This window comes from Eptesicus fuscus, chromosome 2 (genome assembly GCF_027574615.1).
Source record: "Eptesicus fuscus isolate TK198812 chromosome 2, DD_ASM_mEF_20220401, whole genome shotgun sequence".
Classification (NCBI taxonomy): Eukaryota; Metazoa; Chordata; class Mammalia; order Chiroptera; family Vespertilionidae; genus Eptesicus; species Eptesicus fuscus.
This window is the reverse complement of record NC_072474.1, coordinates 79585311-79610191: the sequence shown is the minus strand read 5'-3', so window position 1 is coordinate 79610191 and position 24881 is coordinate 79585311. Positions and strand designations below refer to the sequence as shown.

General features: G+C 37.7%; 1 protein-coding gene across 3 annotated transcripts in view; it reads left to right on the top strand.

Annotated features, from left to right (window-relative positions):
- The window catches only part of ADGRL3 (adhesion G protein-coupled receptor L3), a 492939-nt gene that overhangs the window by 17066 nt on the left and 450992 nt on the right, over window positions 1-24881 (top strand). For 2 of the 3 annotated variants that reach the window (XM_054728772.1, XM_054728769.1), the window contains exon 2: window positions 5697-5900. The exons of the other annotated variant lie outside the window; for it this stretch is intronic. In XM_054728772.1, coding sequence (XP_054584747.1) covers window positions 5697-5900 — 204 coding nt within the window. The remainder of the gene's footprint in view (window positions 1-5696; window positions 5901-24881) is intronic. 3 annotated transcript variants of the gene reach the window in all.

Sequence of the window (24881 nt, the reverse complement as noted above, 5' to 3'; positions counted from 1 at the left end):
GCTGCTATGAACATGGGGTACAGATGTCTTTAAAAGTTAGTGGTTTTCTTTTTTCCCTTTGAATAGATTTCCAGAAGGGGAATTGCTAGATATATGATAGTTCTATTTTTAATTTTTTGAGAATCATCCCTACTTGTTTCCGCAGTGGCTGGCTACACCAGTTTGCGTTCCCATCAGCAGTGTAAAGGATTCCCTTTTCTCCACATCTACACTAGCATTTGTCATGTCTTGTCTTTTTATGATAGCCATTGTTACAAGCAGGAGGCGATTTCCCATTGTAGGTTTTTGTTTGTTTGTGTCTTTGTTTTTTGCTATTGAAATCTATGATTTCTTTGATATTCTGGAACTAATCCCTTATCAGATATATGGTTTGGAAATATTTGTTCCCATTCTGCAGGATGTCTTTTCACTTTCTTCATCATTTCTTATGCTCTGCAGAAGCTTTTTTGTTTGACGTAGTTCCAGTTGTTTATTGTTGATTTTGTGCTTTATTCCCAGGTTTTGTTCTAGGAGTTTCACGGATTCAGGTTTTATATTTAAGTCTTTAAGTATTTTGAATTGAATTTTGTGATTGGTGTAAGATATGGTGTAAGTTTCATTCTTTTAGATGTGAATATCCAATTATCCCAGCATGATTTATTAAAGAGACTGTCTTTTCTCCATTTAGTATTATTGGCTGACTTGTCAAATATTAGTTGAGCATATATATCTGGCTCTTGATTCTGTTTTATTGGTATATTTGTCAGGATTTTTTTTTTTTTTTTTTTGCCAAAACCATACTATTTTGAGGACTATAGCTTTCTTGTATATCTGAAATCAGAAAATGTGATTCCTCCTGCTTTGTTCTTTCTCAGTATTTCTTTAGTTTTTCAATGAATAATAAAATTTTAGGAGTATTTTTTTCTATTTCTATAAAAACACCATTGGGATCTTTTGCATTGAATCTATAGATAGCTCTTGGTTATTTTAACAATATAAAATCTTCCAGTCTATGAACACAATGTACTTGTATCTTCCTCAATTTCTCTTATCAGTGTCTTTCAGTTTTTAGAATAGGCATCTTGATCCTCTTTTAATTTATTCCTATTTCATTGTTTTTATGCTATTGTAAATGGGATAGTTTCTTATTTCTTTTTTAGAAAATTTGTTGTTAGTGTTACAGTTTTTAAAGGAGATAAGAATGAAGTTTTTCTCTCTTTAGAGAAGATTAGAAAGAAAAAAAAAAGATGTGTTGGCCTTATCATTACTTTCTGTCCCAGCACCAAATATTTGAGATACCTTAGAATTACACAAGACAGAGTTTGAAATTGTGGTCTCCAATGGAGATAGAAGAGTAGTATAAGGGGGGAGGATGGCTTGAAATTATAGTTAATGCTATAACATTCTGAGGTATTTTTGAATTTAAAAGGAACCTTTCCCCTTATGCATCTAGATTAAAAAAAAATGGGACATTTATGATGTGAAGGCTAGCTTCAAATATCTGAAGACAAGTGCCTTCTAGGAGTAGCTTGATCTGTTTTGCATAGCCCATTTGTGTAGCATTTAGATAAGTGAGTGGAGAATGCCAGGGTGTAGATATCACTTTTCTTGAATGAGGAACTTGCTGCCTCAAATGGATTTGGGTGTTTCAAGGACAGAGTGATCACAGACTTTTCTTGGGAAATTTCAGAGATTTTTAGCAGGGATGATCTAAGGATTATTATGTAGCATGTTAGTTGAATGATTCCTTCCAGACTTAAGATTCCATAGTCCTAATGGAATACCAGTCTCAAAACTCTGTTTATCTTGAAGACATATTTTTATAATAGCTTAAGGAAGAAAAATTAGATTTATATTTATAACTCAAATATTTTCTCCAAAGTTATACAGTACTGTAAGGTTAACAGATACAATATTTTTTTATGCCAAAAGTTAAGATTTTGGCTCTGTTCTAATAGCCCTTTTCCATATGGACAGTGTAACAACTTCCATTTTTGCTCTGACAGGTACTCTAGATTCCTTTCATAGAGATGTTTAACTTAAAGAAGTCTATAGACACAATATATTCCAGCTTCATAGAACACATCAGAGTCTAGTTTCCTTTAACACACGACTCAAATTCTACTTTACTTCCTGGTATTTTGTATTCCTCAAATTTACTCAATAAAATAAAATAATTTTATTCTTTGATCCATACTTTCTGTTTCTAAGTCTGTAGACCTTGCTTTCTTGTTCTAGTTTGAGCATATTCTTATTTCTTGTTTAACTTAAGATTCTTTTATTAAATACAGACACTATTATATTTTTCAGGTAATTCTACTCTACATGCATTTTAAATCTATCTTCATTCTCTGCGGACTCTAGAAATTTCTTGAAATAATTGATCTCTAATTCAGTAGAGATCACTATTTCCATTCCCCACCCCCCCTATCGTACCCTATCCTTCCTTCCCAGGAGTTTTATTTAGTATTCCAAACAGATGCTTGATTGCCCCAAAAACTAAACTATTTGCCCACTTTTACAAAATCCATGATCTACTTATTGCTAATCTCTCCGATCTCAAGTCTTACAGTCTTACCATTCTTCTCCCAGTCCACTCCATGTAACAGCTTAACAGGTTCATTGGCCATTGTGCTATTTCATATATATATATATATATATATAAAATTATTGATAGTTATTACAGATATATCCCATTTTATCCCCTTTTACCCCCTCCTCCCAGCCCCTACCCACTCCACCAGGTCTTCACTACCCTATTGCCTGTGTCCATGAGCTATGCATATAAGTATATAAGTTCTTTGGTTTATCTCTTCTTGAACCCCCTAGCCCAGTCTGTTCCATGACTTCATGCTTCTGGTCTTATTCTGTTGGTCAATTTCATTGTGTTCATTAGATTCCACATATAAGTGAGGTCTTGTGATATTTGTATGATGCCATTTCTTGAACCCACCAAGGTGGCTCCAGCCTGAGGGCTTTGCAGCAGCCTGGAGTGCACTTTACTACTGCTGCTTACGACTAGCAACTTGAGAGCTCAGTTTAAATTTTACTCCCATAGACAAGTCTCCCATAAACACTTAAACAGAGTAGCTTTTTCTTTTACTGTCTTTTTATTTATTTATTTATTTATTTATTTATTTATTTATTTATTACATATGTGTCCTTATCCCCCCATTGCCCCCCCCCTACCCCCCACCCCCACTCATGCCCTCACCCTCCTGATGTCTGTGTCCATTGCTTAGGCTTATATGCCTGCATACAAGTCCTTTGGTTGATCTCTCCCCCTTACCCCCACCCTTACATGTTACCCTATTTAAACTTTCTGTAAATTGCTCATCTCTATATGGTATTTTTAAAAATGATTTTTTTAGAATGTATCTTTATTGTTGAATGTGTTACAGATGTCCCTTTTAAAAGTTATTTATCCATTTGTATAATCGCTCTCACAAAAGAATGGATAATTCATTGAAGTAGGTATGTGGTCTGCTTTGTTTACCAAAATCTCCAGTTCCCAGAAAAGGAGCTGGCACATCATGGGAACTCCGTAAATACCTGTTAAATGAATGAATGGAGCACAATGCTTCATCACTCCACATGTCCTGATTTGTTAACTTGGCTGTGGGTGAAATCTTTCAACTTTTTAATATCTGAAGCTTGTAGGCTAATACAGCATTCTAATCTTTTGCTAGATTTCTTTTTTTTTAATTGATTGTTTACAGAGAGGGATAGAGAGTTAGAAACATCAATGAGAGAGAAACATGAGAAAGAAACATGGATCAGCCATCTCCTGCACACCCCCTACTGCAGTGATGGCGAACCTATGACACGCGTGTCAGCACTAACACGTGTAGCCATTTCTGATGACACGCGGCCGCTGAGGCGGCCGCATGCCGAGGATGAAACATTTGCTGCTCCCGAGGATGAAACATTTGCGAAATAATGTTTTTTCCTCAAAGTGACACACCACCCGAGTTTTGCTCAGTTTTTTGGCGAAGTTTGACACACCAAGCTCAAAAGGTTGCCCATCACTGCCCTACTGGGATGTGCCCACAGCCAAGGTACATGCCTTGACAGGAATCGAACCTGGGACCCTTCAGTCCTCAGGCCAACGCTCTGTCCACTGAGCCAAACCTGTTAGGGCTGCTGAATTTCTTTCATAGAATAGTTATGAAGATGTTAGGGAAAGCATGCGTATATGTATTTGTGTAAAAATAATTAAAAATTGGTCACATTGTCATTTGGGGCAATGAGGAGAGGGATATTTCATAAGTTAAAATATCAGAAGAGATATCACTGGATTTAAACATTAAAGGAGACACTTACTTAGAGATTTTGATTTTCACAACTTTTTTTGGCCTTAAAACTTGTTTCCTTCTTTGACACTTTTTTTCATTCACACAAATTATCAAAATAGCATTTAGACTATCTTTTGTCTGGTATTCATACATTGTAATGAGCTTAAGTAAACATGTTGTTTTCTCAGTTGTAATCTAAACTTTTTCATTATCAATGGATTGTTTGACAGATTTCTTTATATTATTTTTTGTTGTTGTTTTCAATAGGGTTGTAATATTTCTTGTGATTTGAAAGAAAATGTGTTTTCATTCTTAACTTGCAAATATTTTATATATCAATAAATTACAGCCTCACTGTATAAACTTCCAGTGTTAGAAAGATTATAAAATTCTCTTGCATTATTGAATTTCTTAGTTTCTATCCTGACTATTGAATGATAGTCATGTAGCATTTTTCACGTGTTTTAAATATACATACTCTAGTATGTTAAAAATAGTTGTGTAAAGCAAAATTCTTGTAAAGACTTTTTTTTTATTTTGGCAGGAACATTTTTATTATCATTCCTATTTATTACACTAGTTGCAATTAGCGTAGAGAAATGTGTATTTTATGTACCAATTCACCAGAAAAAAAATCCTGTACTTAAATAGCTGTTTTTCATAGCATATGATGTATGACTGTTTTGTGAATTATTAAAAAAATCATATGTGTGAAATTTTATTTTTTTCATTATTGTCTTGGTCTTTCATATTTACTCATTGATGTAATATGTACATTTGTCAGTAAAATCACTGTGTATGTAAATGGCAAAAATATGTGTATATCCTTTTCATCTTAATGTCCATCACAGATCTTAATACAGTATTTTTCAAAAAAAAATGTTAAATGACCTGAAACATAAATAAATATAAAACAATCCATGTAAGTATAAAAATACAATAAACAAAACTAAACTAATAAAAAACCACCTCTGAAACTTTTTTTCATTCGTTACCTTCAGAAGCTTTTTGTGTGAAAGTATTTAGTTCAGTAACCAATTTTTTTTACACTTACAGATATTGATGCCCATAATTGGCATCAGAATGCTGTGAATCTATAAAAATATAGACAGTATTTACATTTTTTTTTCAGGTAGCTTTCTCAGTTTTCAATAATTTTGTCTAATTTTGTAATCCTCATTAAGGATAGGGTGAGGTGTTTGGCTTACTTAAGGTAATGTTTAACGTGGACAGCCCTACATAGTCATCCTCACCCTAGGGGCTAGGAGATAGGATCTCCTCAGGTCGGGGTTGTCTTAATGGGGCCTGGGGTGGCTAGTGTATGGGGCCTATGGCCTGCAGCTGACAGCAGCCTTGGGAATAGCCTCTAGCAGGCTCCTCTGAGGCGGTCCTGAGCTGAGTGGAGTCTGATGGTGCCCGCAGGTGGCAAGCACATTGAGAGACATCCAGCCCTGGCTGCTCCACTGCGACATGCTGAGCGCAACCCAGGAGGCGCTCTACCACCCAGACATCTCCTCCAGCAGCCAACTGCAGAGCGCGCCACAGCTCATCGCGGACCAGGGCCCCGGGGAGCTGCCAGAGGAGTTCGTGGTCCAGGTGCCCAAGGAGCTCAGATCCCAGCCCAAGGTGCGGCCAGCGGTGGGAGGCGGGGCAGAGGGCTGGGGGTGGCCGGGCAGGGGCTCCTGGAAGCTCAGCCCCAGGCAGGCTTAAAGGTGCCTTTTCATATATCGGTGGCTGATAGTTGCACTTAGTTGTATCCTAGCCAGCTGTTTAACAATGCATGCTTATTCTACATTAGAGCGCCATTATTATTTTAACATGTTGACCTTAAATTTTGAACTGCCTTTGTGTTAACACAGGAAATTTAAAATTACTCTGAGTGAGAATTTCAGCTCTTATAGAATTTGAGTGGTTGTAAAATACAGGTTTTAACACATCCAGTCATTTTTGAAAAAAAAATTCTCATCAATGGAAACTACCAAAGTTTTGAGATTATGATGAAAACATCTTGGTTAGGAATTGTGTATAGACATTTTTAAAGCATAAAATGGGATAGACAAGGGATGGTTACAGGAACAAGCTAATTTTCTTATGAAAGTGTGGGAAATTCCTTTGTTTATAACGTTGTCTCTGCAGCTGATAAGTGGAATGGGAGCCATATAGCCCATGAATTTCCAGTGGAGAAAGTTACGTGATATTTGCACAAAATTCAATACTGCTTTTTCCTAATACTTTTATTTTATCTTTATATATATAATAATAATAAATAATAACAAAAATAAACTCTGTTTTGCATACTCATAATCATAAATCTATTAACTATTATAAATACTTATAATTTTCTTTATGTGCCACAACATGAAAAAGACTAGGAATCATTTGGCTTGTTGAACCATAAATATCAAGTCTTGTTCCAAAACACAGTCACTTCTCCTAATTTCTATAAGGGGATATACCTATGAAAAATATTGGCAAAGGAACATGAAATACTACTATACTAGTTGAGCTTCTAAACCCCATTAGAGAATTCTCTGATAAAACAAGTTGGAATACTTTATTTCAGTTCAGGGAATAAGAGAGATGCATCATGAATCCATTTGAGATTCAACAGACCTGTGAGAGTTAAACCTCACTCTTCAGTTACTGCAGCCACATAGAAAGAGTAAGTGTATGGGAACCATGGCACTCACAGTGACTGTCCACTCTCAGTCACATCACTCAGTTGACGTCCGAGAATCTTTTTGTTCAGATTAGCATTTCTTCCTGGTGGTGATGACTGGGGAAGGGGCAGTGGTGGGGGAGAACATAAACTTCCACAGAAGCATGTAGAATTGACTCAACGTGTTCTGAAAATTCAAGGAAATGCAGAGTAAGCATCCTTTAAGAACTTTTTTTTTATTTTTTTTTTATTTTTGCGTTCTGTTTTGCAGAAATTGGGTGCTGTTATATTCCTCCCACAAAGTTTTCATCATGATTTTGACTTCTGATTTATACTATAAAATAATATAAAATTAATATTAATTAATTTACTCCAATGCAAATACATTCTCACAATTTCTAATACTAATGAAATAGAAATCCATAATGAAGATTAATTTTTGAGTAGATGATATGAATATTTAAATCAGCAATGAACATAAATACAAACACACATGCGTGTGCACATGTGCACACACACCCCTACCTACTGGGAATTCTGTCTTATGAAAAAATTTAGAATTTTAGTCATTTAGAATAGTTTTTCCCTATAGAACTTTTAGTAACGAGTTGACTGAATTTAAAACATTCCCCAACTTTTAAAGCGTAATGAGATTTTTCTATATTATGAGGTTTTACTTTTTGCCATGTATGTGGGAGGTTGCAGTGTAGTAATGGGTTATGAATTATGTTTTTATATCAGTTTGAAAATGGAAAAGTTATATTCTGTTTTGGATAGAAATGGAAAGGATGGTCCAAGGCAGCCTTCATGTGACCTCATAAGTGGATACTGAGGTAAATGTGATTTAAAAGGAGCCAACAGAATTGTGTTAATCTGTTATGATGAGACAGTACTTTAGGGAAGTTGCTTTTCTGCAAAACTAATTTTATCAGTGAGACACAGGGCAACTGAAGGTCATCTCTGAATGCTCCATAGAAAGAACAAGGAAGAACAAGCAAATGTTACAGGGCCATAATCTTTCCTAATACAGAAGATCCTGTTATCTATGGGGTGCCCTCCATGTCCTCACCTGTTGCTGCTGGAAGTAGGCATATTTGGGGTGCCATGGGAACAAGAATTTCTGGGCCCCAAGGGAGGATCAGGTATCATGAAAAGCTTTATTGATGATGTGAAATTAAGGGGGTTCCCTTCTAAGGTCCCCTCTCCCTCCATCTCACCATGGGAAGAGTCCCATTGGTCTTCAGCAGAGCTGGGATTAAAGCCATTGCCCAGAGTCTTCACTCTATATTAAGGCACAGTCTAGTCCAGCATCTGGCTAGCTTAGCTTGTGCTCCAGGCTCCAGTCCATTGGGTGTGGGGTCATGGCCATGCGGCTTCTAGGGCCACATGGCAGGCTAGCGCAGGTCCCTGAATAAACAAGTGCAAGGAAGCAGGAGCAATGCAAGAGAAACAAGAGGAACAAGAGGGAGATTTTCTTTTTTGGGCAATTTTAATTAGGAGCTTAACAAATGAATCCTTCAGGATTTCACGTCCTTGCAGTGGCTCCACCCCTCTAGGCAATCCATGGTTCCACAGGCTAGACTGACAGGCAAGTGTCTTCCCTATGTCACCCCAACTTCACTGTACATGCGCCCATTTACCCTTTTGCTTGATCCCTTTCCCAGTATCTGCGGGGAATGGACTGGTGGTTCCTTTATACTGGAGTGTAAATGTGCAGCTTCCTAGTGAAGCTGCCCAGAGGACCATGCTTATAATGTCTGGCCTTCCCTTTTATTTTTTTCTTTATTTTTTATTTTTTAAATATATATTTTATTGATTTTTTTACAGAGAGGAAGGAAGAGGGAGAGAGAGTTAGAAACATCGATGAGAGAGAAACATCGATCAGCTGCCTCCTGCACACTTTCTACTGGGGATGTGCCCGCACCAAGGTACATGCCCTGGACATGAATCGAACCTGGGACCCTTGAGTCCGCGGGCTGACAATCTATCCACTGAGCCAAACCAGTTAGGGCATATTTTTTTTCTATTATTAATATTAATAAAATAGCTAGTTATGATGGTAACAATAGTACATAGAGCTAGAGCATTTGGATAGGTATTAAAAGTGAAATTGAAATAAAAGATACCATATTACCTTCAGCTCTTCAAATTGAAAAGACATGGAAGAATGCAAACAAAATGTCAGTAAACTCCACCCCTCCACACCTTTCTCAAAACAAAAACAAATCTGTTATAAAAACAAGATACTTTGCCCTGACCAGTTTGGCTCAGTGGATAGAGCGTCGGCCTGCAGACTGAGGGGTCCCGGGTTTGATTCCGGTCAAGGGCATGTGACTTGGTTGCAGGCACATGCCCAGTGGGGGGTGTGCAGGTGGCAGCTGATCAATGTTTCTAACTCTCTATCCCTCTCCCTTCCTCTCTGTAAAAAAATCAATAAAATAAATTTTAAAAAAAGATACTTAAAGTTACAGAAAACTCATTAATATAAGTAATAAAGACAGAGATTAATAGAATCTGATTGAAAAATGAAATTGATTTTACTTTAAAAATTGTTAGCCCCTGTTTGTTCTACAGAAAGCCAAACAAGCAAATAAGAAACCCAACTAAAACACCCTTAAGATCTTAACAAAAACACACACATAAAAACCCTTTTATTGGTTTGAAAATTAAACTTTACTCTTTCTTCCCCTTTTTCACTCATTTGACTCCAAATAGCTAATAGCTCTTGAAAGTTAATGAGTGTTTAGATTCAGAGGAATTAGGACTTCACAGTAGAGCAGCAAAGCATAAGGAATTTAAGAAAAGCATTGTTCACAGAAGACATGTTTCTCTTTAGCATATTAAAGCAGAAGGAAGTCTGAGGGCAGATTGCCCAGTTAATGACTAGATATCAAGACTTTTCCTTGAAGCTAAAGGAATGTTAATGTGTTTTTTTTTTATCAGCCCTTTCTGTGCTTTAATTGTGATTTTCATAAGTTACATAAAAAGTTCATTGAGATGATCTACAAATAACCCTCCTGCTAGGCACATGTAGTGTGCAGCAAGCATGTCAAACTCAAAGGCTAACACGGGCCAAATAAACAAAGGTTTAAGTTTATGTGGGCTGCAAAAAAATAAAACCTTTAATTCTCATAGAAACGTAGGCTTATTTCGATAGAGACATGCTGAATACAAAGGGATGAAATAAGTGAGTCCTATTAACAAAAAATAATAGAACATTTTAATAAAAATTAATATTTTTTCTTGAATATTAACTTACCAGACACTGAATAACTTCACAAATTAATAAGCATAATGCAAATGAACCTATTTTTCTCGTTCTCCGAAAGCAAAATATTTCCTGTTGCGCACACCAAACAAGTCAGTGCAAGACTAATGACGGCAATCGGCTGCTAAAATATTTGCTGCTAGGATTAGCTGAGAGAAATGGTGCCCCTGTGGGTAAGGCGAATAAGGGAAATGAATGCAACACCATTATAGTCATCAGTCATTAGCGAACATTGTAGTTCATTATTAATAATTACGTATAACAGGATATTGTAAAAATTAAGTTGCGAAATTTTTATTAAAACATTTCTTACATACCGTTATACTGTATTGGCTGGGCCACAAAAAAATATTCATTGTGGGCTGCATGTGGCCCTTGGGCCGCGACTTTGACATGCTTGGTGTGCAGGGTCCATACAAGTGTTCTCTCAGAATACAGCTGAAGCATTTCAATCCTGACAAGTCATAGACTCTGCCTTTTGCAAGAGCCAAAATGCTTTTCCAAGAGGCTCCTAGAAGCTGTCAGTCTATAGAGAATCAAATAAAACTCTATAATCAATTTTCCCCATTTTCCTCCATGTTGGGGTTTTTGTGGATGGGAATGCTTTTATAATTACAAGCAAGGAGAAAACTCTATTTGATTTTCGCCCTCAGTTATCATTATTATTTTTTTAATAACGGGTTGAGTGCAAATGTATGCTTGGTGCTACACTAGGTATCAGGAAAACAAAGATGGAGAATTCACAATTTTGATCTCTCAGAGAGTATTGGGAAACAAGAAAAGAGTACAATGTGGCAGATGCTTGTTAAAGGATACCCCTCCCCTGTACTCAAAGAGGCAAGAGACTTGTTTGTAAAAGTAATTAATAGAAGCGTGTGTGTGTGTGTGTGTGTGTGTGTGTGTGTGTGTGTGTGTGTGTTTGAGGGGCAGTGCTAAATGTAGGAACTGTGTTTTCAGAATACATATTTCTTATGGGAATCTAGACTCTTGAGTACTGGATCTTTGGTATCAGTAAATAATATCAGGGAAATACCTTGCACCCTCCAAATGGGCCTAATTCTTCTTTGGTTCTCTAACTTTCCATCAGCTTAACATTGTGACTGTCACACCAAATTGTACACACTCCCCTTAGTACCAACCACCAACTGGCACTGTCTTCTTACCCTTTAGTTTAAATTTTCAATATAGGAATTTAATCCCCCTTGGGTTAGGTCAGAATCCCTGACCTAATTATTCATGTCACTGGCCATTTCATGACCTTCACCCACACAGCAGTGTTTGTGTTGCAAAGAAGCAATAACAGGAACACCTATTTCAAAGGTAAGTATAGAATACTATGGAGGGAGCATGTACCAGTCTCAGAGGGTCAGAGAAAGTGCTCCTAAATATGAAGGGTTATCTAGGCTGTGGCCTGACAGACAAGTAGTAGTTAGCTAAACACACAGGTAGAAGAAACATACTATTACTAGAGGCCTGGTGCATGAAATTCATGCATGGGTGGGGGGTGTCCCTCAGCCCAGCCTACACCCTCTCCAATCTGGGACCCCTTGGGGGATGTCCAACTGCTGGTTTAGGCCTGATCACCGGCGGTCGGACATCCCTCTCACAATCTGGGACTGCTGCCTGATTGCCCCTAACCACTCTGCCTGCCAGCCTGATAGCCCCTAACTGCTCCCCTGCCGGCCTGATTGACGCCTAACTGCTCCCCTGCCGGCATGATCGTCCCCAACTGCCTTCCCCTGCGGGGCTGAGGGGACTGGGGGACTCTGGCTGGATGAGGCAGGGCTGAGGGGACTGGGGAACTGAGGCTGGATAAGGCGGGGCTGAGGGGACTGGGCACTGCCATCTTGTGAGGGTGTGGTAGTAAATTAGCATATTCCCTCTTTATTAGATTAGATTATAGACAGAGGAAATGGTAGCAGACACACCTAGTTCAGTATGATTGGAGAATAGAAGTCCAAAGGATAATGTCTAGACATTAGCCCAGAATGATCTGGGAAGTAATCAAGCCCTTGATCAGCATGGCATGATATAACATCTTGAGGAGTTTAGAATTTTGTGATGGCAGCAAGGGAATAATTAAGTAAATCTTAGAGGAAGTGAACCACTGCCTGCATTTGAGGCTTAAAGACTGGAGATGGGGAAGTTATTCTGTTGATTTAGATTTAAAAAGTGATGGTGGTCCTGACTCAAATAGTGAGTGACATTAGTGCTAATGCAGACCAAATGTCAAGAATTTGAGATTCATTGGATGTGTGAATAATGTAGAGGAAAAATCCAAAGAGGACAACCAGGTTTCTGGCTTGAGAGATTACCATTTACTCAGCTAAGGAAGATAAGATGAGACAGAAAATATTGCTAAGGAAGGATGGTGCTGTTACAGAAAAATTTCCAAATGAGTTCTTTAACATATTCCTTTGAACGGAAGCTCAACTTTCTGGCACCAAATTTAAGAAAATGTAATTTAAGTACAATATACATATATGAAAAAAAATATAATTAAAAGTGTTATTTGTTGGGCATAAGTTATTCTCATCAAGGAGAAAAAGTTATTGCTATTCTTTGTTACCCATTTTATTTTTGCTTAGGTGTGATAAGCTATTCTGCAACAAAAGAGCATCTGCAAGGATTTTCATTCAGTCCTTCTTTCTACTTCACAGCAATACCTAGCAGGGCTGTAGTGGTGCCAAGATTAGGTCTGATTATGAGCTCTCCCGTGTTCCCATGAAACAGCTGAAAAGATTTTACTATATAGTATGTGCATTTGCAATATACACATTTAGCAAGGAGATCAATTGAACAAAGTTAGACAGTTGATCTGCTGGCCTGGATATATTTGATATTCATTTAGTTGTTAGTAGAATGTTCCATGTCAAAATCTGGAAGGCAGCTGGAGAGTAATCTGCTCACATTTGCACTCATTAACAACATAACATAGCATATAGTTTAATAAAATACCAAAAAATAATCTTCATGTGTCTTTTGAGAGTGCCTCAAAAAATGAATCTTAACTTACATAACTCTTGCCTACTTAAAACTAATTACTAAAATAGCAATATCCCTTGAAGACATTGTAAAGCAATGCTCTATCTTAAGGAAATGGTAATGTTCTCATTGGTTAAGAGACTAGGAAATGAAAGCTGCACCCCAAAAATAAGCACTTTTAAAGTTGTAGCTCCAAGACCACAGTTGCAGAGCTCACCTAATTGTACACATGAAGGTGTTACAGTAAACTGTTAGAAGCAGGGAAGGGGTGACAAAGTTCATTTGTCGGATTAATGGTAACAATTGTTTGGGAATGGAGCCAATTATTTTTTTATCCTATGAACTCGCCAATGTGATTAGATAATTTTGGACACTGGAATAAATGAAGAACAGGGAGCGAGAAGTGCAGGATGCTTTGAGGCCTATAAGCCGCACATATACTTACAGTAAATGCGATTAGTAGGCAATACACTTTTCTCTTACTTCAAATCACATCCCATACGTGTTTTACCCTTCAGCCCCAAGGAAGTTCTGTTAATTCACTAGACAAACCATGGCCCCTTCCTTCTAGATCATTGGCAAATGACATTATCTTTGCTGGGTGGAATGCGGTATACCACCTGGGTCCCCTTCAGCCCAGCTAAAAATTTGATATAGATTAAATTGGATTGATTTTCTTCCACTTTCACCCATCCCTAGGCCTATTCCTAACAGAACAATTTTTAATCTCCCTCTGATTCTGAATTAGAGTGGCCTGAAACATGTGTGTGCATGAGGTAAACAATTATCTTTACTTCCTCTGGCTTTCATAATTTCATTCGATACAACATGATTATTAGAAAATTTGAGTCTTGTTACTCTGAATATGTTTCTAGTGCTGTTTATATTGACTTTGATGAGTTGAACTTCTGGCATGTTCTCATGTTCTTATTTCTCTTACTCCCAAATTTTTGGAAACGCTGGTTCTAATTTTGTTATTATATTACAGTCTGAAGTGTGCAGGTGAAGTCTAGGAATTCATGGGGAGGTAAGGAGATGAAAGAAATTGTAACAGAAGAACAGAGATTAATGTTGCTACAGCAACTGAAATGAAAACCTTCCGTTTTACAAGCTCAGCTTTTTTGATATAACTATTACTACAAGAGAATAATATAATGTGGCCTTCAAAGTCCTTGTTAGCTTCTTGGTTTATATGACAATATAATAGTATTTCAGATAAAAGCCCCTGATTACATTTATTTGTATCTTTCAGAGATTTGCCAGTTCAGAAAAAATGTCAGGTGTAATTGATATGCAAAATGCATTATTTGTACATCATTCTTAAAATTGTTATGTAACATAGGTCCTTATATTTTCATGTGAGAAGAAGGGCAATAGGTATTTAGGGAAGTAAAGTATTGAGGTAAAAAAAAAAAAAAAAGCTTTGCAGCCCTAAACATGATTTAAAAGCATTTCTTTAGGGTCTTGTTTCTTTGCTAAAAGTAATCAATACCAGAATGATGTATCCAATTGAAAATAATGTGTTAGTGAGTTTGGCCTTCGAGTATTTAACAGAAAATGTGATAAAGTCTTTTATTTTTATTGGCATAAATTACAATTTATTTTCCCTTTCCATCTGAGAAGTATGGAATAGCTTTTCAAAATACTTATGGAAATTATATTTCTCATCATTACATTTTTCTTTTCACAAAGGATATGAATAATGGAAAATAAATGCTAAACTTTGACATTTAATCCAAAAAAAACAACACATTTCATTTCCTGGATTTAATTAGGAGTGTATTGTAGGTTGTTTCATTAATATCTGCCACATGCTGATAATTGTATATATGATCCAAAGGAGCAAATTTTACACTCCCAGTGACAGATACTTTTCAGAATAAGTTAGCTAATTACTAGGAAGTCTCTTTTTCTTCTGTTTCCCTTCAAATCAAAAGATGTGTGGTAGTAAAAGAGATCTGAAGTTTATCTAGTACTGAGAGGAAACTTCCTTTATATTTATAGAAGCCTTAACCCCAAATTAAGATGAAAGGGAGGGGAAGGGCAGGTATTGTTGTGTATAGAACATCATGCTTTTATAGATAGGCTTATATCTGTGTTTTTAGATTTTGCATTATTCATAATAGGTCTATATACAGTACAGAAATTTTGTCAGACACTCTATCTTTCTTTTGTATATACACTGAGTGGCCAGATTATTGTGATCTCTGAACGCATAATAATCTGGCCACTCAGTGTGTGTATATATATATTAGAGGCCCAGTGCATGAATTTGTGCATGGGTGGGGTCCAGCCAGCCTGGCCAGGGGGAGGGGACATGGGCAGTTGGCCGGCCTGCCTGCTGGTCGAACTCCTGGTCGAGGGGACAGTTTCCATATTAGCCTTTTATTATATAGGTTATACAGTGAGTGGCCAGATTATTATGTGTTCAGAGATCATAATAATCTGGCCACTCAGTGTATAGTTAGTTAAATTGATGGTGTTTTTCCCCAATTATAACTTAAGAAGCAATTTTTTTTGTTATAAGATATATCTTTAATTCTTTACCATTTTGCTTTTGCCGCTACATAGAGGGTCGTAGTGGGCAATTGCCGTTATCTATATGAACTTTGGGGTTAGAGGGGTTTGAGTTCATTCACAACTTTACCGTATATTAACTGTTTTAACCAAGACCAAGAACTTACATTTTAAATATATTTCCTATATCATTTATATAGTGTGTAATAGAAGTATATATATTGTGATTATTATCACATATAAATATCCTAATATATAAAAACCCATGTTCTGTAACATTGAAAACTACCGAAGGCTTGACCAACCGGAAGTCAGTGCTGGGTTGCCATGGTGACCCAGCACTGACAGCCGAGGGGGCTGTAGATCAGCCCCAAAGAGAGACCTAGAGACAGAAGCACGGTCCGATCTCTAGCCTTCGTGGCAGCTGTTGATCAGCCCTTGCCTCTCTCTTTCTCCCAGGGCCTGGCCAGCAGCCTTGCCTCTCTTTCTCTTGCGCCTCTCAGGGGACTGCTGATCAGCCCCACCTCTCTGATCAGGCCTGTTGATAGGCCCGGAGACGCTGACTGGCATAGAAACCGACCAATCAGAACCAAATCTGGGGGAAGTGCGAGGAGCCAATGGCTGCCTAGGAGGCAGAGCTTTTGATGCTGACTGGCATAGAAACCGGCTAATCAGAACCTAATCTGGGTGAACTGCGAAGGCAGAACCTAAGGTGGAGGCTGAGGAGGGGTTTTAAGGGCAACAGCTGTTTGGTGTAAAGTGTAAGAAAGTGGTTCACGCCGAAACTGGTTTGGCTCAGTGGATAGAGCGTCGGCCTGTGGACTCAAGGGTCCCAGGTTCGATTCTGGTCAAGGGCATATACCTTGGTTGCAGGCACATCCCCAGTAGGAGGTGTGCAAGAGGCAGCTGATCGATGTTTCTCTCTCATTGATGTCTCTAACTCTCTATCCCTCTCTCTTCCTCTCTGTAAAAAATCAATAAAATATATTTTAAAAAAAATAAGAAAGTGGTTCAATATTTTAATGATCAGTTTGGCAGTATAGTGCATATGGCTGGCTATCAGTCCAGTTATAGAGATTATGCATTTTTGTCTGCCAAGAGCCTCTCCTGCTGAAAAAGGATCCCCCCCCCCCATTTAAGCAATCCATCCTATATAATCTATCTATACTACTAAAAGGGTAATATGCTAATTAGACCGGGTCGACCAGGCATCTTCTGGATGTCCGACTTCCTTCTGGACAAAGCCATGTTGGTGGGGGCCAAGGCAGAGGCCGTTAGGGGTGATCAGCCTGGCAGGGGAGGGCAGTTGAGGGCAAGATCTGGCTGGCATAGGAGGGCAGTTGGGGGCAACCACGCCAGCAGGGGAGGGCAGTTGGGGGCAAGATCAGGCCAGCAGGGGAGGGCAGTTAGGTGCGATCAGGCAGGCAGGCAGGTGAGTGGTTAGGAGCCAGCGGTCCCAGATTGCGAGAGGGATGTCCGACCTCCAGTTTAGGCCTGATCGCACAGGGATCAGGCCTAAACTGGCAGTTGGACATCCCCCAAGGGGTCCCTGTTTGGAAAGGGTGCAGGCTGGGCTGAGGGAACCTCCCCCCGCCCGTGGACAAATTTTGTGCACCAGGCCCCTAGTATTAAATAAAATTATGCATTTAGCTCTTAAGGCCTGGTAAGTGTTACCTACAACCATTTACACACTTTTTTTTGGCTTTCTGTTTTGTAATAATCATACCAGAGATATATAGTGGACAATCCATAAAATTTTTTCAGTGAATTTATTTACTCATTAATGTTTCTGAATAGTTTGGGGAAGACACAAATAAATGTTTTAAAATCCTAGCTTTATATTTTAAGCATATTCATGGGTTCATAGCTTAGGTAAATGAACATTTAGTATAAATGTTTAGGAAAGAAAATAACTCAATTTAATTCACATATTTGTTGTAGCTTTAATATACACAGAATGCTTTATAAGGCTGACTTTCCTCCAGGAATTATAGCCTACTGCTGGTGACAGAGAGAATAGCCAAACCAGTATTAACTTGCCTCTAATTTGGTGAACTGTGGTGTCATGCAAGTGCTGGAGTGCTTTAAAGAAGGAGGAAAGGCATTCTTGGTGTGGGATGGGGATAGGGAAGAGGGGAGGATAATGTGATACCTTAACTAGCTCTTGAAAAAATCCCCAGGATCATTTGCAAGCACATATGGGAGGTGCTGAAGGAAAGAGGATGCAATGCTCCCTAATTGAATTATGTGTGAACAACATTATAGCTGGAGAAAATTAAGACATTTTTATCAGACAACGAATAGTCTAGTTTAACCAACAGTAAGAACACGAGGAAAGAAGTAGCGAGCCAGAAAGTTTGAAAGAGAGGTTGTAAGTATTTTGTAGGGAGTCTTAAATGTCAGGGTGAGACTTTGTACATAATTTTGTCTGTGGTTGGGATTCTTTGGAAGCTCCAGATCAGAGTTGCAGTTTAGAACCTGTGAGGATTTTGTGGGGAATGTTAGGGTAGAGAGGGACTTGAAAGTGGAGAGATCAGTTAGGTTCTTACTGTAGGGCAGAAGGTAATGAGTGCCTGAACCTGGGAGATAGCAATAGGCATGGAAAGAAGAGGGTGATATGAGAAATGCACAGAGATGGGACTTGCAGTGCCTGGCTACTAATTGGACGCAAGAGGTGAGGATGAGGGAAGAATCAAAGTCGCCTAGGTGACTGGGTGGTACCATAGACAGGATTAGAATTCAACAGGAAGCTTTGGTTTTTAATGGGGGTGGAAACGGTGAGTTTGGTCCAGGAAATACTGAGTTAGTGGTGTAAATGTGAAGCAAACTCTAACAAACTCTAAAATATCAATAGAAAAGAAATTGCTAGAATAGAAGTTAGGAATTTTCAGCATAATGGTGATAGTTAAAACCATTGGCATTTATGAGATTGCTAAAGCAGAGAAGAGACTGGGCAAGGAGATACCCTGGGAATACACTTACATTTAGAGAAGGCAAAACTATAAACTTCTGAAGGTGATCAAATCATAGTTTGGTACAACTGGTAAATTGAAAGGAAATCCCAAACTTTTCTTATGCATTGCCCTTCTAGCAGCTTCCTCTAATGCTAATCCACAGAAAATTCATCCATACATAATAAGATGATAGAAAAATGAGAAAATGAAAGTGTTTTTGAGTCTCAGTGATAAATTAGTGAAACATCTTTCTCAAATGCTGGATATATAAGTAGAGCAAATAATAGAGGATTAGGTTTATGAGTATATATGATTGTATTGAGAAAATATGACTAAATCTAAGTGAATTTCTTCTACTTTTGACATTTTTTTTGCCTGTTTCTTTTTTGATCATTGGTTAATTGTAAATCATCAGGCTACAGTAGTGCTAGTGTGAACACTCATTAAAAGTATATAATAACATTTTAAAATGTTTATTTCTGTAAGGTTGTCATACTTTTTGAGATTAATAGAAAAATCCTGGGATAGTTTTTATTTAATTTCAGAGGAAGGTAAAGGAGAAGAGAGATAGAAATATCAATGATGAGAGAGAATCATTGATTGGCTCTCTCCTACAAGCTCCACACTGGGGATCGAGCCCACAACCTGCTCATGTGCCCTGACTACGAATTGAACTATGACCTCCTGGTTCATAGGACAATGCTCAACCATTGAGCCACATCAGCTGGGCAAAACACTGTTGTTGTTTTTTGTTGTTTTTATCAGACTTGGGAATTAACAATTAAACTAAATGTTATACATTGTAATAAGCTTTAAGTGGATGGCTCTAAATATCTTTATATAGACTATAGCAAAAAAAGTGAAGACTTATTTAAATACTTAAATCATTTTAATATATAAGAATTATACTCTGGCCTGGCCAGAATGGCTCAGTGGTTGAGTGTGGACCTATGAATCAGGAGGTCATGGTTTGATTCCTTGTCAGGGCATATGACCAGGTTGCAGGCTCCATTCCCAGTGTGGGGTGTGGTAGGAGGCAGCAGATCAAGGATTGTCATCATTGATCTTTTTATCTCTCCCTCTCCCTTCCTCTCTGAATCAATAAAAATATATTTTTTAAAAAGTATTATACTCTGGGAAAAATATTTATTAATGATATGTTTCTCAAACTAGCCTTTAAAATATGAAAAAATAAATTAACATTATATGCAACACATTTTCTTAGCCACAAAAATAATTATATCCACCTTAATTACTTTGTTAAAAAGAAAACCATTAAAACTTTTATTCTCTAAAAATCTTAGGGATTAAAAAAATTGAACTCTTACTTTTATTAGAAACTGTCTTGAAAAAGTAATTTATTTCCACAGTTTCACTTCTAAAAGGGAAATTGTACCTTTTGTTCATCTAATATTTATAAATTTGTTTCATCTATATGAAATAATATGATTATTTATAGCAGTAGAAAAATGTGATTATTTATAATTGGAAGATATTATTTGAATGGCCTATGAAGATATCCGTTTTGTTGGTTTATTCCTTACCTAATAAAATAAAAAATATTTTATTGTTCCTGTTATACAAATTTGTTTACTATCTTAAAATAAACATCTATGATCCCACAGTATTGTTGAAGAGCTGTATGTCTGAGATCTAGTTTTGCATTTACCTGACTTTTAGTTGACCTACATATACACGGTGCATATCCATAGACTTACATATAATTATATGTGTGAGATTTAAATAGTAGAAATGGTTAGGGGTAACCCATGAATAGAACTCTACTTTATTTTTATTATTTAAAAATTTTATTGTTTAAACTATTACATATGTCTCCTTTTTCCTCCATTGACCTCTCCCTGGCCTTTCCCACCCCTCACCAAATGCTCTCACCCGCTACTGTCTGTGTCCATGGGTTATGCTTATATACATGCTTACAAGTCCTTTAGTTGATCTCTTACCCTCTCCCCTCCCCTGCCTTCCCTCTGGGGTTGGACTAGACTACCAACTTACACCATACACAAAAATAAACTCAAATAGATAAAGGACTTAAAGGTAGGACAGGAAACCATACATATCTTAGAAGAATCCATAGGCAGCAAAATATCAGACATGTGTCATAGCAATATCTTTACAGATACAGCTCCTAGGACAATGGAAACTAGGGAGAAGATAAACAAATGGAACTACATCAAAAAGCTTCTGCACAGCAAAAGAAACCATCAACTAAATGACAAGAGAGCCCACTGTATGGGAGAATATATTTGCCAATGTTATATCCGATAGGGGTTTAATCTCCAAAATTCATAGGGAACTCATACCACTTAACAAAAGGAAGATAAACAACCCAATGAAAAAATGGGCAAAGGACCTAAATAGACACTTTTTGAAAGTGGAAATACAGAAGGCCAAGAGACATATGAAAACATGCTCAACTTCATTAATCATTGGAGAGATGCAAATCAAAATGACAATGAGGTACCATCTCACATCTGTCAGAATGGCTATCATAAACAAATCAACAAACGACAAGTGGGAATGAAGACTGGTGGAAAACAGTATGGAGTTTCCTCAAAAATTTAAAAATGGAGCTCCCATTTGATCCAGTAATCCGACTTCTAGGAATATACCCCAAGAAAGCAGAAACACCCATCAGAAAGGACATATGCACCCCTAAGTTCATAGCAGCACAATTTACAATAGCTCAGATTTGGAAACAATCTACCATAAGTGCCCATCAGGAGATAAGTAGATTAGAACTCTACTTTCGATGTAATTCTTAAAAATTTTATTTGTTTTGTGTTGTAGTTCAGAGAATGTGAAATTTGTATAAGATGTTGCTGTCAATTAAAAGAAAACTTATTAATTGAACATTTCAAGGCTTGTTTATTTGGTTTTGGTTGTTCATGCTACATAGTGGTTATTTATTTATGTTTCCTTATAAGATTGTGATGCAGACTTTGACTTAGGGGGCCATGTGGCATGTGTGTTTTGGTAAGAGCTTTGGTAGTCTCATTTTCTGGCCCTGCCAAATTGGGCAGCTTCATCTTTTAAATTCCTGGCACTCATGCCATGTTCTGTTAAACTGTGGCATTTGTTTTAATTTGGTTCTCATTACCATCTACTTCTCACCTTTTTTGCCTTTCTAACTCCCAGTCATATTTTAGTTGTTGGCACTTGGGGTATGTGAGGCAGTGTAGGTTAATAATTAAGAGGATGTTTTCTTGGGCCAATGCCTGGCTTTCTGTCCTGACTCTTCCACTTGCTAGATGTGTGACCCTTCAATGCCTCCCTTCTCTTATTTTATTTATTTTTTTCTTCAATTTTTTTTTTATTGTTTAAAGTTTTACATATGTCTCCTTTTTCCCCAATTGACCCCCCCACCCCTGCTCCCAGCCATTCACACCAAGGGCAAGCCCCCACTGTCCCAATGTCTGTGTCCATTGGTTATGCTAATATGCATGCATACAAGTCCTTTGGTTGCTCTCTCCCCGTCCCTACCCGCCCCCCTTGCCATTTGTCTCTGAATCTATTCTTGTTCTTCAAATTATGTTGATCATTATATCCCACATATGAGTAGGATCATGTGATATTTATCTTTCTTCAACTGGCTTATTTCACTTAGCGTAATGCTCTCTCTCCAGTTCCATCCATGCTGTTGCAAATGGTAAAAGTTCCTGCAAATGGTAGAAGTTCCTTCTTTTTTATAGCGGCATAATATTCCATTATGTAGATATACCACAGTTTTTTAATCCACTCATCTGCCGATGGGCATTTAGGCTGTTTCCAAGTCTTAGCTATTGTAAATTGTGCCACTATGAACATAGGGATGCATATATCCTTTCTGATTGTTGTTTCTGGTTTCTTGGGATATAGTCCTAGAGGTGGGATCACTGGGTCAAATGGGAATTCCAACTTTTTGAGGAAACTCCATACTGTTCTCCACAGTGGCTGTACCAGTCTGCATTCCCACCAGCAGTGCAGGAGGGTTTCTTTTTCTCCACATCCTGGCCAGCACTTGACATTTGTTGATTTGTTGATGATAGCCATTCTGACAGGTGTGAGATGGTATCTCATTGTTGTTTTGATTTGCATCTCTCAGATGATTAGAGAAGTTTAGCATGTTTTCATATGTCTCTTAGCCTTCTGTATGTCCTCTTTTGAAAAGTGTCTATTTAGATCTTTTGCCCATATTTTTATTGTATTGTTTATCTTCCTTTCATACAACTTCCGTTAAGTTGTATGAATTCTCTGTACATTTTGGAGATTAAACCCTTATCTCAAATATCATTGGCAAATATGTTCTCCCATGTAGTGGGCTGTCTTGTTGTTTAGTTGATGGTTTCTTTTGCTGTGCAGAAGCTTTTAATTTTGATGTAGTCCCATTTGTTTATTTTCTCCTTAGTCTCCATTGCCCTAGGAGCTGTGCCTGTAAAGAGATTGCTATGACATATGTCTGCTATTTTGCTGCCTATGGAGTCTTGTAGGATTTTTATGGTTTCCCATCTTACATTTAAGTCCTTTATTCATTTTGAGTTTGTTTTTGTGTATAGTGTAAGTTGGTGGTCTAGTTTCATCTTTTTGCATGTATCTGACCAAATTTCCCAGCACCATATATTGAAAAGACTGTATTGACTCCATTGTATGCTTTTGCCTCCTTTGTCAAATATTAATTGAGCATAAGGGCTTGGGTCTATCTCTGGGTTCTCTGTTCTGTTCCATTTGTCTATATGTCTATTCTTGTGCCAGTACCAGGCAGTTTTGAGTACTGTGGCTTTGTAATATAGCTTGATATCTGGTATTGTGATCCCTCCAACTTGGTTCTTCTTTCTCAGGATTGCTGTGGCTATTCGGGTTCTTTTTTTATTCCAGATGAATTTTTGGAGAGTTTGTTCTAGATCTTTGAAATATGCCATTGGTATTTTTTTATACATTTTATTGATTTTTTTAAAGAGAGGAAGGGAGAGGGATAGAGAGTTAGAAACATCGATGAGAGAGAAACATCTATCAGCTGCCTCCTACACACCCCCCAATGGGGATATGCCCGCAACCAACGTACATGCCCTTGACCGGAATCGAACCTGTGACCCTTTAGTCCACAGGCCAACGCTCTATCCACTGAGCCAAACCATTTTGAGCTTGCTGTTGGTATTTTAATGGGAATTGCATTGAATCTGTAGATTGTTTTGAGTAGTATGGACATTTTGTTGATGTTGATTCTACCAATCCATGAACATGGTCTCTTGTTTTTTCAGATAGGACTGATAGCAATAATAACTCACAGGGTTGTCTTAAATGAGTTAATCCACATCAGTTAACTAGAAAATACTGTAGCATGCAGTTGGCAATAAGTGTTAATAAGTTGTTGTGTTTTTTTTTTTTTCTGTTCTGTTTTCTCCTTTTCTATATTCTCTGGTGTCACTTCCTCTAGGAAACCTTCCTTGATCCCTGGAGGTTGAGTTAGGGGAACACTATTATACCTTGTCTGTTTCCTCATCTAGGACTCTGTTTAAAAACAAAGGCTGTGTTTTTTCATCTTTAAATTCCAAGTGCCTAGAATTGAGCATGCTATATGGAAGGTACTCATATTTGTTCAATGAGCATATTAATTAACGGGATTTTGAAGATATGTGCTGTTGTGTGGTGATTTTTATTAACACAATAATAACCTCTACATAAATGACCAGGCAAGCTGTAACAGAAGTCATGGAACTAAAAAGCCCCAGACCAAGATGCTAAGATTCTGGAAACTTGTGGTTTATTTATTCTGTAGTGAGCTTTAAGAAAATGCTCTTGGCTCTAGCTGATTTTGCTAAGTGGATAGAGCATCAGCCTGCGGACTGAAAGGTCCCGGGTTTGATTCCAGTCAAGTGCACATGCCTAGGTTGTGGGCTTGATGCCCAATAGGGGGTGTGCAGGAGGCAGCCAATCAATGATTCTCTCTCATCATTGATGTTTCTGTCTCTCTCTCCCTATCCCTTCCTCTCTAAAATCAGTAAACATATGGTTTATTTAAAAGAAAAAAAGGAAAGAAAATGCTCTTGGATAGGTGTACAAGGTTAGGGTAGGGTCCATGGGATGGCTGGAAGGATCACACTTTGTTAACTCTGTTTTATGCAATATCTCCTGATTCATTTCTGTCTCATCAAATTAATTCTGCTGATGTTGTTAGCAAGGAAACTCAATAGTAAAATAGGCTTACTTTGTTGGAGAGATGCAGACAC